An 18,051-nucleotide genomic window follows, 5' to 3' on the forward strand; every position below is an offset into this window, starting at 1 on the left:
TCTGATCAGGATGTAGCGTCTCTTCAGAATGATTTGGATAAACTAGGGGACTGGTCAAATAAGTGGCAGATGGTACCAAAAATAAGTATGCAACTTAGCGGTTGGGAAAAGAAGAAAATCAGAAGGACTTAGGTTTAATTGTAGACCATAGACTTAGCAACAAAGTGCAGTGCCAGTCAATGGTTGCAAAAGCCAGTAAGGTATTGGCATGCATACAGAGGAGTATTACCGTATTTGCTCGATTATAAGACGAGGTTTTTTTCAGAGCAAATGCTCTGAAAAATACCCCTCGTCTTCTAATCGGGGTCGTCTTATAATCAGACCTCAAATAGAGGTCTGACTATGAGACTAAGATCCAGATCCCCCGCACCGCTGCAGGGGACCTGGATCCTTCTGTCTCCCCCCCCACCCCACACACACTTACCGGTGCTTCCAATTTCCTGCTGTATTGCCGGGGCAGCGAGTTGACGTCTAGGCGATCCGCGTAGACAACTTACGCTGCAGCCGGAAGGAGGTGTGGCTAGCAGCGGGGGTTGTCTGCGTCCATCGCGCAGACCTTCCCCGACTGTCAGAGATCACAGAGATCAGAGTTCCCCGCACCGGTGCGGGGAACTCTGATCTCTGACAGGCGGGGAAGGTCTGCGCGATGGACGCAGACAAATCCCCGCTGCCAACTCCACCTCCTTCCGGGTGCAGCGAATCACGTAGACGTCAACCCGCTGCCCCGGCAATACAACAGGAAATTGGAAGCACCGGTAAGTGTGTGTGTGGGGGGGTGTTAAGTGGGGACATAGGGCATTTCTGGAGGCAGAGTGCTCTGTGAAATGCCTTTTAACCCCCTTAACGCCACTCTGCCTCCTGAAATGCCTTATACCTCCCTATATGCCACTCTGCCCCATAATATGCCTTTTAACCCCCTAAATGCCAGAGTGGCATATAGGGGTATAAGGCATTTCCGGAGGCAGAGTGCTCTATACAATGCCTTTTAACCCCCTAAATTCCACTCTGCCTCCAAAAATGCCTTTTAACCCTCTATACGCCACTCTGCCTCCTGAAATGCCTTATACCTCCCTATATGCCACTCTGCCCCATAATATGCCTTTTAACCCCCTAAATGCCAGAATGGGATATAGGGGTATAAGGCATTTCTGGAGGCAGAGTGGCACATAGGGGGTTAAAAGGCATATCATGGGGCACAGTGGCATATAGAGGGTTAAAATTCATATCATGGGCCACAGTGCCATATTGGAGTGGCAAGCCTGGGGGCAGATGTGCGTACCTGGGGGGGCAGGTTGGAAAATACAAGGAAATAAAAACAAAAAAATATTTTTCTCAATCATAGCTTTTATTAAAAAATGTAATAGTTTACATGAATTAACATTTACTGGTAAAACTTTTTTCCTATAGGGTTGTCTTATATTCAGGCTTTTTCTTTTTTTCCTAAATTAATATTCAGATTTTGGGGGGTCGTCTTATAATCAGGGTCGTCTTATAATAGAGCAAATACGGTAAATCACAAGATGAAAATATAATTTTACCTCTTTATAAAGCAATGGTGAGGCCTCACCTTGAATATGCAGGGCAATTTTGGGCACCAGTTTTAAAGAGGGATACTATAGAGCTGGAGAAAGTGCAGAGGTGGGCTACAAAGTTAATTAGAGGAATGGAGAATTTTACTTATGGCGAAAGACTAGAAAAAATGAACTTGTTTTCACTTGAAAAGAGATGTCTAAGGGGATGGTGTTTTTGGGGTCATAGGCAGCATTCCTCTTCCTCCAAGCATGGCGAGTTGAGTTGATGCCAAATAGCTTGATTTTGGTCTCATCTGACCCCAACACTTTCACCCAGTTCTCCTCTGAATCATTCAGATGTTAATTTGTAAACTTCAGACGGGCCTGTACATGTGCTTTCTTGAGCAGGGGGACTTTGCGGGCGCTGCAGGATTTCAAACCTTCACAGCGTAGTGTGTTGCCAATCGTTTTCTTGGTGACTATGGTCCCAGCTGCCTTGAGGTCATTGACAAGATCCTTCCGTGTAGTTCTGGGCTAATTCCTCACCGTTCTCATGATCATTGAAACTCCACAAGGTGAGATCTTGCATGGAACCCCAAACCAAGGGAGATCGACAGTTATTTTGTGTTTCTTTTATTTGCGAATAATATTACCAATTGTTGTCACCTTCTCATCAAGCTGCATGGCAATGGTCCAGCCATGTGTAGGTCTGCAATCTTGTCCCTGACATCCTTGCACAGCTCTTTGGTGGCGAGTTTGGAATCTGATTGATTGATTGCTTCTGTGGACACTCCCTTTAAGAGAGTGCTCCTAATCTCAGCTTGTTACCTGTATAAAAGACACCTGGGAGGGGGCGTGGCTACGCACGAGCGGCAGATGGTTGTGTGTTGACGGAGCTCCTCACACACTATACCGCTAACTTAAGCATTTGAACCCCGAGAGAGACCATGGGCAATAAAAAGAAGGAACCAGATTACAAGGGCACCCCAAAGGTGCCGCAGGGACTTAAATCGGCCGCTCTGGCGACTTATTTCCGAGACCACACTTCAACGAGGGCCGAGGACTCAGGATCCAATATGGTGCCGGCAGCGTGCTCAGCTTCATCCCGTGCGAGCAGCCCGCTTTCGGATTGTTCACAGGCTACCCAGGAGCAAGACATACGCACAATGCTGAAACTCTTACCTTCCAAAGCCGACATGGAGACTATGATGTCCAAGCTTGAAAACACCTTTCACTCCAAACTGTCTGAACTTACGGCGGACATCACACAGCTGGGTGAACGAGTAGTGGACTTGGAATCTGATAAAGACCAGGTGTATGTCCAGATGCAGGCCATGTCTCATCGAATGGATCGTCTTACTGAACAGGTACACGCTCAATCTATACACTTAGAAGATCTCGACAATCGAAATAGGCGCAATAACTTGCGCGTACGGGGCTACCCGGAAGTGGAGACTGAAGACCTTCCTACACTCATTGCTGCTTACCTCAATGCTATACTGGGACGTGACCCTTCCACACCGCTGCTGTTTGACAGGATTCATAGGGCTTTGCGCCCAAGACCTAGTGACCAGTCACCACCCAGGGACATAATATGTCGGCTGCATTATTTTACGGATAAGGAGGCGATCCTTAGAGCCTCCCTTAATGCTGACATCCAAGCACTCACAGGAGTTGATGCACGTATCTACCAGGATTTGTCCTGGATCACGCTTCAAACACGTAGACACCTTAGACCCTTAATGGAGGTGCTGAGGGAACGCAACATTAAATATCGATGGGGTTTCCCATTCTCACTCACGGTGCTCCACCATCAACGCACGTATGTGGTTACTAAGGCTCAAGATGTTCCGGCTTTTACTGAAGCTCTTAACCTGCCTGACATACCTATCACGGATTGGACAGATCTCCCACTACGGTCCTCATTCCAGCCGCAGCCCCAGAGACAGCGCTGGCAGACGACGCAACGCAAGCGAAAATCACCTCAGTACCAGGCGCGTCCTGTTTCACCTGCACGTTCCTCATGGACCAAGACCACTTGAGAATAGCGAGTTTCCACACCTGTGAGGACTGGGTTATGCACCGCACCAACTTGGCGTCGGCTCCAACACCCGACTGCAAGTATACTATAATATGACTTTATTAACTTTTTCTGTTTTTTTTTTTATACGGACTTTTGCGTTTATTACCATGATATCAGCATGTTTCTTTGTGTTTACAGCGATTGCTCTCTCTCTCTATTGTTCTTATGATTAATGAGAGAGGGTCTTCTACTTCACATTTTTGTTTACACGTACTACTTTAAGCTGTAGAATGACTCTTCTGGTCTTACGCACTACAGGGTTCTATACTTCTGCACTTATCAATCTCTGGTCCTTTTTGAATGTGTGGTTTTTTGAGGCAGAGATGTTTACTGATATATCTGTTAGTTCCCCCCTCAGAAGTGTATGCTCTCCACTACCTGCTGCTGCTCGGGATTATACATTGATTCCGGCAGCTGCCGCTGCAATTTCTTTACATATTGTTTGTTTTCTTGTATGTTTTCGGTTCATAAGAACTCATGGTATGGTTCTCACCGGGCGGTCTTATTTGCCACCATTGTATAACTTTTTTCCATAAATGGCCAACTTTAAATGAATGTCTCTTAATGTGCGGGGACTTAACATCCCTGAAAGGCGGACTATGGCCTTACAGGAAGCACACCGCCAAAAAGCGGACATTATATTTTTTCAAGAAACCCACTTCAAGGAAGGAAGTGCCCCTTCGCTTCATAATCGTTACTACCCAGAAGGCTACTTTGCCAACTTTGCCGTAAGTCCCGTGGAGTGGCTATTTTACTACGAGCGGCTCTCCCATTTACGTACCTTGATCATAGATCTGATGTGGGCGGTCGCTATATCTTTTTGAAAGGGAAGATCGGGGACACTTTATTCACATTTATTAATGTATACTTACCCAATCGTTCACAATGTTATGCACTGGCTAAAGTACTTAGGATTTGCGACACTTTTGCAGAGGGACACTTAATATTTGGCGGTGATTGCAACTTTACCTTAGACACACATTATACTTCCGTCAGGGCCGTGCCATGCCAACCATCCTCCCTTACTATCCGAGCAACGGAACTACTACATAAAGCACAGTTAACTGATTGTTGGGGCATATTACACCCGACGGATACTGACTACACCTTTTTTTAAGTTCCCCGACATACCTACTTACGCATAGATATGCTATTTCTTTCACATTATGCTTTACCTATGTTGACTAAGGCTGAGATTGGCAGTATCACATGGTCAGATCACACTCCTATCTCCATCACTGTAAATTTGTCCGCAATACCTAGGCCTAGGAGGCACTGGAGACTTGACAACAACTTATTAAATGACGCTACTGTTGTAACTAAAGTATCTGAGGAACTACGCCATTACAACGAAAATGATAAAGTCACCCCCATGACCTGTTGGGAAGCCCATAAGGCCGTTGTGCGCGGATGTTTGATCCAACTTACCTCGCAACTCATGAAACATAGGTCAAAGCAACTTAAAGAATTGGCTGAACGTGTAGCTACACTCGAACGCGACCACAAACATTCCCACTCTATTGATCACTACAAATTGTTGACGGCCGCACGCACTGACTTAAACATACTGCTCTCTGATCGAGTTAAGCGTAGCATGTTACTTACTAAAAACACTTATTATTTACATGGCAACAAAAGTGGTAAACTGCTGGCCAAGGCTCTTAAGGCGCAACGGCAATCTTCATACATAGCGAAGATCAGGGCCCATGATGGCTCTCTTAAGCATTCTACACCTGACATTGCTCAGGTTTTCCATAGGTATTATCGGAATCGCTATAACATATGGCCCTCTCAAACTCCGCCGCGACACATACACGATATCAAACCATATTTAGAGAAGCACATGCGCTCTACCATACCGCCTAATGTGAGACAACATCTTGATTCTCCTATCTCCCTAACCGAATTTTATGCTGCACTCAAAGCCACCCCACTGGGGAAAAGCCCGGGCCCCGACGGTTTCACGGCTAACTATTATAAACAATTTGCACAAGACTTAGCCCCACACTTCCTGTTGGCTTATAACTCCATTTGCCTCCACACCACTACACCACAGTCTCACTGAAGCTGCAATCGCAGTAATTCCCAAACCTGGCAGGGACCCCCTACTATGCGAAAATTATCGGCCCATTTCGCTGATTAATATACATCTAAAAATATTTGCCAAGATCCTGGCCCTGCGCCTTCGGCCTTTTCTGGGGGGACTGGTTCACCCTGATCAATCAGGCTTCGTTCCTGGTAGGGAAGCCAAAGATAACACCACCAAAATCATTAACCTCATCCATGCTTCCCAATCTTTAAAGGATCCGTCTCTGTTGATGGCTGTTGACGCTGCAAAGGCGTTCGACAGGGTGGGATGGCCCTTCCTTTTCGGTGTTATGGAGGCCATGGGCTTCGGGTCTTGCTGGCAGACATGGATACGGGCACTATTTAAAGGTGCCGAAGGGCGAGGTGTCCCGAATCCAGTCCCTATACCCATTTACCTGGGCTCAAGCTTCGGTGAAATACTTGGGTGTCAAACTATCTGCTATTACACAATCCCTCTTTGATCTCAACTTTCCTCCCCTACTTTCCTCAATTAAGGCCGATCTCATGAAATGGAAGATGCCCCATTTTAATTTGATTGGTAGAATACATATCATCAAAATGAATCTACTCCCACGTTTGCTTTACCTCCTGCAGACACTGCCTATACATATCCCGACTGCCTTCTTTGACGATGTCTGTTCTGCCTTCACGAGATTCATATGGGCTCATAAACGTCCAAGGGTCCGTTATGATCTGTTGGCCCGCCCTCTGAGAATGGGGGGTTTAAATCTACCCGACTTGCGGTGTTACCATATGGCCAATATGCTTACTAGATTGTATCTTTGGACTAGGTCCGATGTTAGTAAACAATGGCTAGATATAGAGGATTCTTTTTCCACAGTTCCCAGACAGTCCCTCCCTTGGCAATCTGCCTCGCCGGCTGCTCTAGGGTTAGCCGATCATCCCACTATTACACCAACACTGCTGCTATGGAGGAAACACAAACTAGACATGAATTGGTCCACGGACACGTCCCCGCTCAACCCAATATCTCACAACCCCCTTTTTCTTCCTGGTATTAAGGGTCTGGGCCCCTTTCGAGATCCTCAGGCTCCCTATGTTTCCTTGTATAAAGTGGTGGACGATAGGAGCTTGAAGTCGCTGCCCTCCCTGTTGGGTGACAAGGAGAGCTCAGGTAATATAGGCTTTCTATATCACCAGATTCTCCACTTTATCACACCTATACTCCAACGTGCTACCAATGGTCTCCATTATACATCTTTTGAAAGGCTTTGCACAAATCACAAAAGGGTAAATAGGCCATTTTCCACTTTCCATGCCTTGATACGTAAAGCCTTATATCACTCTTCCCCCTTTTATATGAGGGCTTGGGAGCGGGACCTTGGTTGTGACATTTCTACTCAGCAATGGTACAGGGCGGCATCCATGATGACATCTTCCTCTCCTGATTCTAACACTCGCCTTCTGAATTTCAAAAAACTCTGCAGATGGCACCTGACACCTGACACACTCCATAAAATGAACCCGACACAGACGGCTGAGTGTTGGCGCTGTGGTCTATCACCCGCTACTCCTGCCCACATATGGTGGTCATGTCCGACACTCGGGACCTTTTGGTCTAATATAAGACAGCTGGTTACAGTGATTACCTCTTTCGAAGTGCCTTCCACTCCTGCAACCGTTTTGTTTCACCTTACACCACTATCATTCCGAAAATATAAATTTTCCCTACTCCCTCGCCTCCTCAATGCAGCTAAGATACTTATCCCTAGACACTGGAGACATTCTGAGCCTCCTACTGTCAAGGAATGGATTGCGGAGGTTGAGCGTATCCGACGTCTGGAGGAACTCACCTTCAGCTTGGGTAGGAAGTACCATTGCTATCACAAAATTTGGGCCCCTTGGATACGTTACACTTCCGGTGGGGGTTGTTCTTCTATGTAACAGGCCCTCACTTTCCTACATTGCACATGTTACCCCCACTGAGATATGTCCACTTCTACCTGTATATTATGACTAGCAATTGATGCAGCATTTATTTTATTGTGTTTTATTTGTTTTATTTTACTTCATCGCTTTCTTTTTTGATATCAATTTCTTTTGCATGCCGCCGTATAATTCCATGACAGCCATACCATTGGAGTTGTATGACTTCATAACTACGCACCGTGTTCAATTGCATGTGACATCACAGGACTGTTAATTCCCTTTTCGGTTTATTAAGGTTCAGGAATCGTTCTAGGGTTCCCTTTTGTTCCCCTTCCCTCCCCTTTTCCGTCTCTTTTCTTTTCTTCTCTTCCTTTTTTTTTTTGTTCCTCTTACCCATCTTCTCCTTTCTGCTGAACTTTCCCCATTTCTTATTTACATATTTTGATTTCATGGCAATACAATTTGTAACGTGATGCGGAATGGTTTCCCACCTGCGTGTGGTGTACTGAACTGTATTATCTTCACCATTTCACCTCTTTTCTTCTGTATCCCTATTTGAAAATTCTTGAATAAATATTTAAAATAAAAATAAAAATAAAAAGACACCTGGGAGCCAGACATCTTGCTGATTGATAGGAGATCAAATACTTATTTCACTGAGTAAAATGCTAATCAATTTATAATTTATTTGAAATGTGTTATTCTGGATTTTTTGTTGTTATCCTGTCTCTCACTGTTCAAATAAACCAACCATTAACATTAGACTGATCATGTTTTTGTCAGTGGGCAAAATCAGCAGGGGATCAAATAATTTTTCCACTGTAAGGAGGAGCCAGAGACACTGCAGCAACATGGTTCCCTTCTTACACCTTTTCACCTTCTTAGCCCTATATAAACCCCAGTAACCCACTACACCTTGCCATCTGATGGTCAAATCAGTGCATGCCTTACTGTATTTAATCCTAGTCTGTTCTATATCATTGTTCCTGTGGTCGGCCCAGCTTGATCCTGACTATTCTGTATTCTTGCTGCCTGACCTTGGCGTTGTTACACTACAATCTGAACTTTAACTACCTGACCTTGGCACTGATATGGTTTGGTTCAGCTTTCTGACTACAGCTTGTCTTGACTACTCTGCAGGTGTACCTGGAACCACTCAAGCCCACTCAAAGCTCAACTACGGAGGGGAACTGGATGGAGGGTGAAGAACCCTTCTGAGACTGACAGGGTTTCTCTTGTGGGAACACAGTGTCTATTCTGGCATGCTGAGGTTGACAATAAGAGGGTTGAGCCAATATTTTTGTGTCAGGACTCTTTGGGGATTGAGCCAGTGGCCATGCCTTTGGTAGGTACTCCGCCAAAGCATTGGGGCAGCTTTAAGGTTGCTGGTCTCCCCATTGACATTGGATACATAGCTGCTTCTGCCTCGCCTGTGACATTGGATACATAGCTGCTTCTGCCTCTCCTGTGACTCATTGAAAGCCTGCCTGGCACACCTGTGACTCATTGACTGCATACCTGCCTCTGCCTCACATGTGACTTGCTAATCATGCTCCTAGGGCCTTGCTAGTGGATTGTGTTTCTGGCCCTGGTTATATCCCGTGGCGTACAACTATTTGTGTTGTTATCCAGATTTGACCCTTGGCATGGACTTTGACCCTGAACTAGCTTTGCCCTGTGTACTGCGTTTTATTTTGACCTATGTGGTGTGGGACTTTGACTTCTCTTCAGGATCATCCACTGGTACAATGCTATAGACCCCCCCACTAAAGTCATGTAATGTCTGATATCAAATCACTAGTAAGCCATGCTCCCTAACTGTTGTCCTAAGCCTTGTTCCAAGATTTCAAAGTTTCTTAGTTTCTTCCAGCTCCCCAATTCATGGAATACACAGGTATGGAGTGTAAAAGGAGCCTAGCTCCTACATAAAGTGCTGATACACTACAGCTATCAAAATATATATATTTATTTATGACGCACAAAAAATAAATAAGTAAGAGATAAAATGACTCTACACAGAAAGAAAGAAAGAAAGAAAGAAAGAAGGCAACAGAACAATTAAAACTAAATAATAATCAGCTAGTTGTAGTCCGTATTTATTCTTATTTTGAGAGCCTAATTTAATTAGATAGCCTCGTGGCGTGGCTTTCATGGCGCACCATAATGTTGAGTCTGAAACAGTTTTAATATTTGATTTGTTTGTTGACTTATTTTCTCTCAAGGAATTTTTCGCCTGGATATTTAAGTTTGTTTTGTATTTCTCCGAACATAATAAAGATTAATTTAATCTCCATTTTGTTCTGAGTTTATAATTTGGATTATTTTTAACTGAAAAAAAGACTGGGGCATGATCTGACCATACAATGTTCCCAATATGGGAGGATTTACATTTCTTAAGGGTATTGCCATCTGTGAAACACAAGTCTATTCTAGAATATGAGTGGTGAACAGCGGAGTAATAAGTATTGTCCTTCTCTTATGGATTCTGCACTGTCCAAACATCGTATAGATCATTATCAAACAAAAATCTTGAAAAGGTAGCTGCTAATGATTTATTTTTGGGATCCAATTTAACTCCAGTTCTCACACATGTATCTCATTTATAATCGTGTATGCAGTTCATATCCCCTCCCATAATCAGATACACTTTCCGAAGGCTCTGTATTTTAGGCCACACTTTCTGCAGGAACTTAATAGGTGAAGTATTTTGTAAATATAAATTCACCAAAATATACGTTACATAGTTGATTTTACCTATAACAATCAGAAATCTACCTTCAGGGTCTTTTACGTTGTGTAACTATTCAAACTTAATCCCATCGCCCATCAAAATTGCAACACCTCTTTTCTTAGCTATTTCTAGGGAATAGAAAAATCTTATTGGGAATTTTTTATATTTCCATAATTTAACTGATGCTTTATTCCAGTGAGTTTCCTGGGCAAAGCAAATATCTATTTTTTTGTTCAATTAATAAATCATATAAAAATTACCTTTTATATGGGGAATTCAAACCGCAAGAATTTATTGAGGCAAATCTAATCGCCATTCCTATATAGCATCTCTATTCTGCTTGCTCCAAAGGCTCCCCATTTTAAACTTCCCCCTCGTGATCACACACTTATACATTCATTCAACTCAATTAACCAATCCGCATACAAATTGGATTTATGCGGTCCATGTCTCATTTTATATGTAGGTATAGGTATCGGGAGGCGCGGCTACTAGGGCATATATATATAACAGGACATATAATAAGATAGTAAATTAGGCCATATTCGAGTGCTATACAGACACTGAGAACATTTAAGAGTTTCCAATTAGCATAAAAAAAATTATTTCCCTTTACTTTCAATAAATATGTCAAACACAGTATAATACTGAGAGACAAAGTGTCATAGTTGTGGCAGATAAGTAAACGTTTCTTATTATTCGGGGAAAAAAATTATTTAAGTGATTATGTGAACATCATGTAATACCAAGTGATAAGAATATAATTTTACAGCAAGAAGTATATGTATCTTATTGTTCCATAATGTTTCCCTTATCCTTTCCCTTACATTAATAAATAGCTAACTCAATTTAAAGAATGAACAAGTATTTAAAGTGTAAGGCTTGTAATTTAGTGATTGGCATAAAAAAAGAATTTAATATGTGTTTATATAGACACAGTGTAATACTAAGTGATAAGAGTGTCATATCTTACTGAAGAGAAGTAGGTGCATCTTATTGTTCCGTGATATTCCCTTTCTCTTCCCCTTCTTTCAATTTAGTAAATAGCTAAGTACAATAGTAAATTGAATAAACGTTTGAAGTGTGTGAGAAAAAAAAAAGGAAAAAAAGCTTTTTAATTATATCTAGTTGAGCCTCTAAATTTTTTGCTCAGTTTGTCATATAGTTGAGTGATATTTGAGACTTTGCTAGGTTGGGGAGACTCAGTGAGTGGATTCTTCTAATGTGATTGATATATCCTTGCTCAGATCCTTTTGTGTATTATTGGGAGACTTAGAGGGATAAAACAAATTCATAGATTTCGATTTGTCTGGAGGTAAGATGATTCTTATTATTTTTTCGGAGGCATCTTTAACTTAATTTTATCAGTGTGTCTTTAGGTGTCTAGTTTCCAGATAGAAAGTTTATATATATATTGTCTTCTGAAAACTCAGCTGTACAATAGCTGGAGGTTGATTATTCAAATAACAGCGAGTGAGTTTGTGTTGTAGCTTATCTCAATCAAATCAATAGATGATCTAAACTCCCTGTGAAAGTGATTGTTTTTGTTCATTTATATATGGTTTCAGTGATATTGTGGTAAATTATAATGCTTAACTGTGCTTTTTAAAGAGAGGCAGTTTATATAAGTCATTTCATCTTCCCTTTCTTCTTATCCCTCCCTTTTGACACCTTCAGTAGCAGTTTTATCAACGTATCTTTGAGTGTCTAATTTCCAACTGGAAGGATTATGTATATTGTCTTCTGAAAACTCAGCTATGCGGTAGCTGGAGGTTGATTATTCACATAGCAACAACAGGTATATATTACAACTTTTCTCAATCAGATCAGTAAAGGATCTAGACTGTAAAATGATTGTTTCAAATTACTTTTGTTCATTTGTACTTAATTTCGATGATATTGCAGTACATTTTTAGTGCTTAGTTGTGCTTTTTTAGGGACAGGCAAATTATATACCGTATTTTTCGCTCTATAAGACGCACCTGCTGATAAGACGCACCTAGATTTTAGAGGAGAAAAAAAAGGAAAAAATATTTTGAGCTAAAAAATGGGCTAAAATATTTATTACAATAACTGAATAAGCTATGAACACAGTAAGACACACACAGTAAGACACACACAGACACAGTAAGACAGACACAGTGAGACACACACACACACACAGTAAGACACACACACACACAGTAAGACACACACACACAAACACAGTAAGACACACACAGTAAGACCTCCCTCCCTAACCCCCCTTCTCAGTATCTCCCCTCTAACTCCCTAACCCCCCCCTTCTCAGGATCTCCCCTCTAACTCCCTAACCCCCCCTTCTCAGGATCTCCCCCCCCCGCCCCGGTCACTTACCTTAAACTCCTGTGTTGGAAGCGTGAGGCGTTTGTCTCGGGTGCCGGCGCTTCACTGCTGAGCGCCGGCGTCTGACGTCATATGCCGGCGCCCAGCGTAAAGCGCCGGCACCCGAGACAAACGCTTCCAACACAGGAGTTGAAGCGCTGAGGCAGGCGGCGGCGGCGGCCAGCAAAGGATTCCTGTATATCTGTCAGGCAGGGGGGCCCGAGAGTTGCCGAGCGGTTGTCTTCAGCAACCGCTCGGCACCCCTTGGGCCCCCCTGACTGGCAGAAATCCAGGACTCCTCTGCTGGCGGCCGCCGCCGCCTGCCTCAGTTGCGACCCCGGATTTATCGGCGTATAACACGCAGGTAGGGTTTAAGCTCCGGATTTTAGTTAAAAAAGTGCGTGTTATACGCCGATAAATACGGTATATCGTTGCCCCCCCCCCCCCCTCCCTGCCTGCCTGCATCTTCGCTCCATAAGACGCGGCTGATTTTTCATCCTACTTTGGGAGGAAAAAAACTGCGTCTTATGGAGCGAAAAATACGGTAAGTCGTTTCATCCACTTTTGTCTTCCCTTTCTTCTTCTCCCTCCCCTTTCTTCCCTTTCACACCGTCAAAGCTGTTTGGAAAGTATAATTAACTCATCTTGAGTTCTGGGTGCTTCTCCGCATTGGCCGCATGTCACATTTGCTGGTAAGGTATGCCAATACACCAGCACAGACACAGGACGTTATGTCTTACGTATCTGCGTCATCACACATCCTCCAATTATAGAGTAACTTATTGACCGGTAATAGCATTTATTTGCATCAGTAAACAACACAAATGAAGCCACAAATGGAACACATGGACGTTTCATCTTCCTATTACTTGCATATCTTGATAAATATATTGCACACTTTAAGGATGTATGGGAAAAGGTACTTTTACCACACAGAGTCTAGCAGGTGGAAGAGTTAGCTAGTTTCCATAATTTCAAGTCTCTGCCTATCTATTTGAAACAAGAATAAATGGATATAGCTTAGTATTAGTCCAAGGGAAGTTATTAGTTCAAGAAGATACTATTCAGGGCCCCTCTGAGATCCCCAAATCTTTATTTCTTATGTTGGCCCAATAATGGGTATAAACTATGACTAAGAGAACCCTTGTTTGTTTGGGAAAAGCTTTAACAAAATCCCTTTAAAAGTAATTGTTCTTATAAAAACCCGCTTTTACAAAGTTCAAGAACTTTTTCTAATATAGATCACAGTCCCACTTACTTCCAGTTGACTTCCAGACTGAGCTTGATTGTGCCTAGGTCATTTATGTCCACTGCTACCACTTGAGGGAGAGCAGCAAATAAATCCTTAGTCTCACATGACACACTGCCCACCAACACGTGATTTGCAAGGCTCTTCACTTCTGAAACCTAAAATAAAATATTTGGTTTAATATGTTAATATGTATTCTGTTAATTTAAAAAGATATGTTTGTTTCAGCAAAGAAAACATTAGAATAGGTTGTGTATAAGGACATTACAATAACGTGAAAGTTCTGTGAGTAAAAAACAATGGTAGTAATATAAAGAAATAACGTGATGAATAATTTGTTATAAGCATACATATCTGGATGGGTTGGATTTAACTACCCAAATATTAACTGGGAATTGTAAACCTAAGGCACAACTAAAGAAAATAAAAATGTATTGTTTCCTATACACTTATATATTCATATGTAAAAACAAAAAAGCACAAAGAGCTACCAAATTGAGATAAATAGGAGACTTCAGCTGAAGTGGAAACCACAAATACTGCAGAGGCCTTTAAAAATAAATGGTACAGATTCAGTGGCACACATGATAATTTTAAATATATGAATCCTGGGATGTTTCTAACTCAGTATGGGGTCATAAATGAATTTTCTTGTGCCAGGACAAACATTTGCATATTCTTAATTGTTTTCTGGATTAACACATTTAGAGATATATACATCGATATTCGGGCAGCTTGACTGCAGTTATGCAGCCCCATACGCAACAAACTGCAATGTACTGTGTGTTTTGACACCTTGCTATCAGAACCAGCATTAACCTTTTCAGCAATTTGAGCTACATTAGCTCATCTGTTGGATTTGACCACACGGGCCAGCCTTCGCCCCACATGCCTAAATGAGCCTTGGCCACCACTGACCCTGTCGCCGATTCACCCCCTTTTCTTCCTTCGACCACTTTTGATAGGTACTGACCACTGCAGACCGGGAACATCACACAAGAGCTGCAGTTTTGGAAATGCTCATAATCACAATTTGTCCCTTTTCAAAGTTTTCAAATTTTTAAGCTTGCCCATTTTTCCTGCTTCTAAAACACATACTTTGAGGAGGAAATGCCAGCATCTTTATCAGCCTACTAATTAGCTTTGAGACCTCCACTTGCAATCTTTTGCCTGGAAACACCTCAGTTTGTTCCAGTAAGTCATGCATGTGTTGTTCAAGGTAGTTAAGTAAGGGGATGACCTGTCCCAAAGTAGCAGTGCCCTGGTTTAAGTCCTCAGTCACATCTCTAAATGCGTTCAGGACCACCACCACCACCTGCCCCATTAATGCCCCTTGCCCTCTGCCCAATGGGCCGGACACCATAATGCTCTGCTCAAAGGACGTGGAGTGAAGGACACACTGCTACTCTAGGATCTGCTCCATCATGTCCAGGGTGGAGTTCAAGGGGTGACTACATCCTGATGTGCGCGGTAGTGAGGTAGGCCTGCTTACTCCTTGTGACGGGAACGACCTGTTCCCGGGTGAGTACACCCGCCAGACCATTCTTCCTTCTCCCCATGGCCACCGGGCACACGAAACTTCAACCATCCGGAAGGATTAGCGTTGAAGACAGCAGGAACCTCAGCGGCACTGTCGTATACAGAAGCATAGAAATACAGTGCTTTACCGCCCAACAACAAGCACAGAGTACCGGCATCACATGACCTTCCGGTGCTCTACCATAGAGGAGCAGGCGGAAGTGCCGGCAGCAGTGGAGGTTAACTTTGCGCATCCCCCAGCCGGTGAACCTTTTGCGGGATGTGCACAGACAACCTCCACTGCTGCCGGCACTAGCCCCGGCGGAAGTACTGGCCAGCAGCAGCAGAGGTCTGCATAGCACAGACCTCCACCGGCTGCCCCACTAGACACCAGGGAGTCTGAAGCACGGGTCGCAAGTAAAGGGATGCACTGGTAAGTCGGGGGAGGGTGTTAAGAGTGGCATGGGGAGGTAAGAGTTCTCTGTGAGTTCTGCTTGGCTTTTGCAGTTGCATTTAGCTTGGACACACAAGCGAATCCTGAGCTGGGGCGAATCTCCTAAGTGACATCTCTAAGTGAGGAGTTACAAGCAAAGAAGGAGTTAAAAAGCAAGAAGGAGGGTAAAGTATAAATCCTTGTGATTCCACATATTTATATATATATATATTGCACCTTACTGTCTGTTTTTGCCAGTTATTTGAGCTATCCCCATTGCCAAGATGTCCTCCATGTTTGACAATGCGGTCAGGCAAAGTTTGATCAACTAAGAGAAGCCCTTAACACTGTAAATTGGGAAAATGTCCTCAAAAACAAGAGTACAGACACTCAATGGGAGATTTTTAAGGATATCTTAAATTCTCACTGTGAAAGGTACATACCGTATGGGAATAAAAGAGTCAGGAACAAGAGAAAACCAATGTGGATAAATAAAAATGTAAAGGGGGTAATAAATGGCAAAAAAAGGCATTTAAGCTACTAAAACAGGAAGGCAGTGAGGAAGCACTAAAAAGCTATCGGGAAAAAAATAAAATATGTAAAAATCAGATAAAAGCAGCAAAAGTGGAGACAGAAAGACTCATTGCCAAAGAGAGTAAGACAAACCCCAAAATGTTCTTTAACTATATAAATAGTAAAAAGGTTAAAAATGAAAGCGTTGGCCCCTTAAAAAGTAATGAGGGAGAAGTTATAGACGGGGATCAGGAAAAAGCTAATCTATTAAATATATTCTTCTCTGCTGTATTCACAGAGGAAAATGAAATGCCAGGTAATATACAGCAGGATGAGATAACTGCCCCAGTACATGTCGCCTGTCTAACCCAGGAAGAAGTGCAGTGCCGCCTAAAAAAAATCAAAATAGACAAATCACCAGGTCCAGATGGCATTCACCCCCGCGTTCTAAGGGAGTTAAGTAATGTAATAGACAGACCCCTATTTCTAATATTCAAGGACTCAATAGTGACAGGGTCTGTTCCCCAGGACTGGCGCATAGCAAATGTTGTGCCAATATTCAAAAAGGGGACAAAAAGTGACCCGGGGAATTATAGGCCTGTTAGTTTAACTTCTGTTGTGTGTAAACTGTTTGAGGGTTTCCTAAGAGATGCTATTTTGGAGTATCTCAATGAAAATAAGTGTATGACTCCATATCAGCATGGGTTTACAAGGGATCGGTCCTGTCAAACTAACCTGATCAGCTTTTATGAGGAGGTGAGCTCAAGACTGGATCGGGTTGAATCGCTGGATGTCGTATATCTTGATTTTTCCAAAGCATTTGATACGGTGCCACATAAAAGGCTGGTACATAAAATGAGAATGCTTGGGCTGGGGGAGAATGTGTGTATGTGGGTAAGTAACTGGCTCAGTGATAGGAAACAGAGGGTGGTTATTAATGGTACATACTCTGAGTGGGTTACTGTTGCTAGTGGGGTACCACAGGGGTCAGTTTTGGGTCCTATTCTTTTTAATATATTTATTAATGACCTTGTAGAGGGATTGTATAGTAAAGTATCAATCTTTGCAGACGATACTAAGCTCTGTAACGTGGTTAACACAATAGAGGACAGTGCACGATTACAAATGGATCTGCATAGGTTGGAGGCTTGGGCTGGGATGTGGCAGATGAGGTTCAACACAGATAAATGTAAGGTTATGCACATGGGGAAGAAAAATCCAGGCTGGGAATATGTATTAAATGGGAAAACACTGGGGACGACTGACATGGAAAAGGACTTAGGAGTTTTAGTTAACAGTAAATTTACCTGTAGCGACCAGTGTCAGGCAGCTGCTGCTAAGGCAAATAAAATCATGGGGTGCATCAAAAGGGGCATAGATGCCCACGACAAGGAAATAATTCTACCACTGTACAAGTCACTAGTCAGACCACACATGGAATACTGTGTACAGTACTGGGCACCAGTGTACAAGAAAGATATAGTGGAGCTGGAGAGGGTTCAAAGACGGGCAACCGGAGTAATAAGGGGAATGGGAGGACTACAGTACCCAGAAAGATTATCAGAATTAGGGTTATTTAGTTTGGAAAAAAGACGGTTTATGGGGGATTTAATAACTATGTATAAATATATAAGGGGACAGTACAGAGATCACTCCCAGGACCTATTTATACCCAGGACTGTATCTATAACA

The 18,051-nt window shown here is 42.9% G+C and overlaps 1 protein-coding gene across 1 annotated transcript in view; it reads right to left on the bottom strand.

Annotated features, from left to right (window-relative positions):
* Positions 1-18,051, bottom strand: part of LOC149298595 (rho family-interacting cell polarization regulator 1-like) — a 211,462-nt gene that overhangs the window by 149,696 nt on the left and 43,715 nt on the right. Inside the window, exon 11 of the mRNA XM_089487331.1 lies at positions 13,905-14,053. Within this exon, the coding sequence (XP_089343457.1) occupies positions 13,905-14,053 (149 nt within the window). The remainder of the gene's footprint in view (positions 1-13,904; positions 14,054-18,051) is intronic.

This window comes from Sceloporus occidentalis, unplaced genomic scaffold (assembly GCF_023333645.1).
Source record: "Sceloporus occidentalis isolate IW3139 unplaced genomic scaffold, rSceOcc1.0.p SCAF_32, whole genome shotgun sequence".
Taxonomy (NCBI): Eukaryota; Metazoa; Chordata; class Lepidosauria; order Squamata; family Phrynosomatidae; genus Sceloporus; species Sceloporus occidentalis.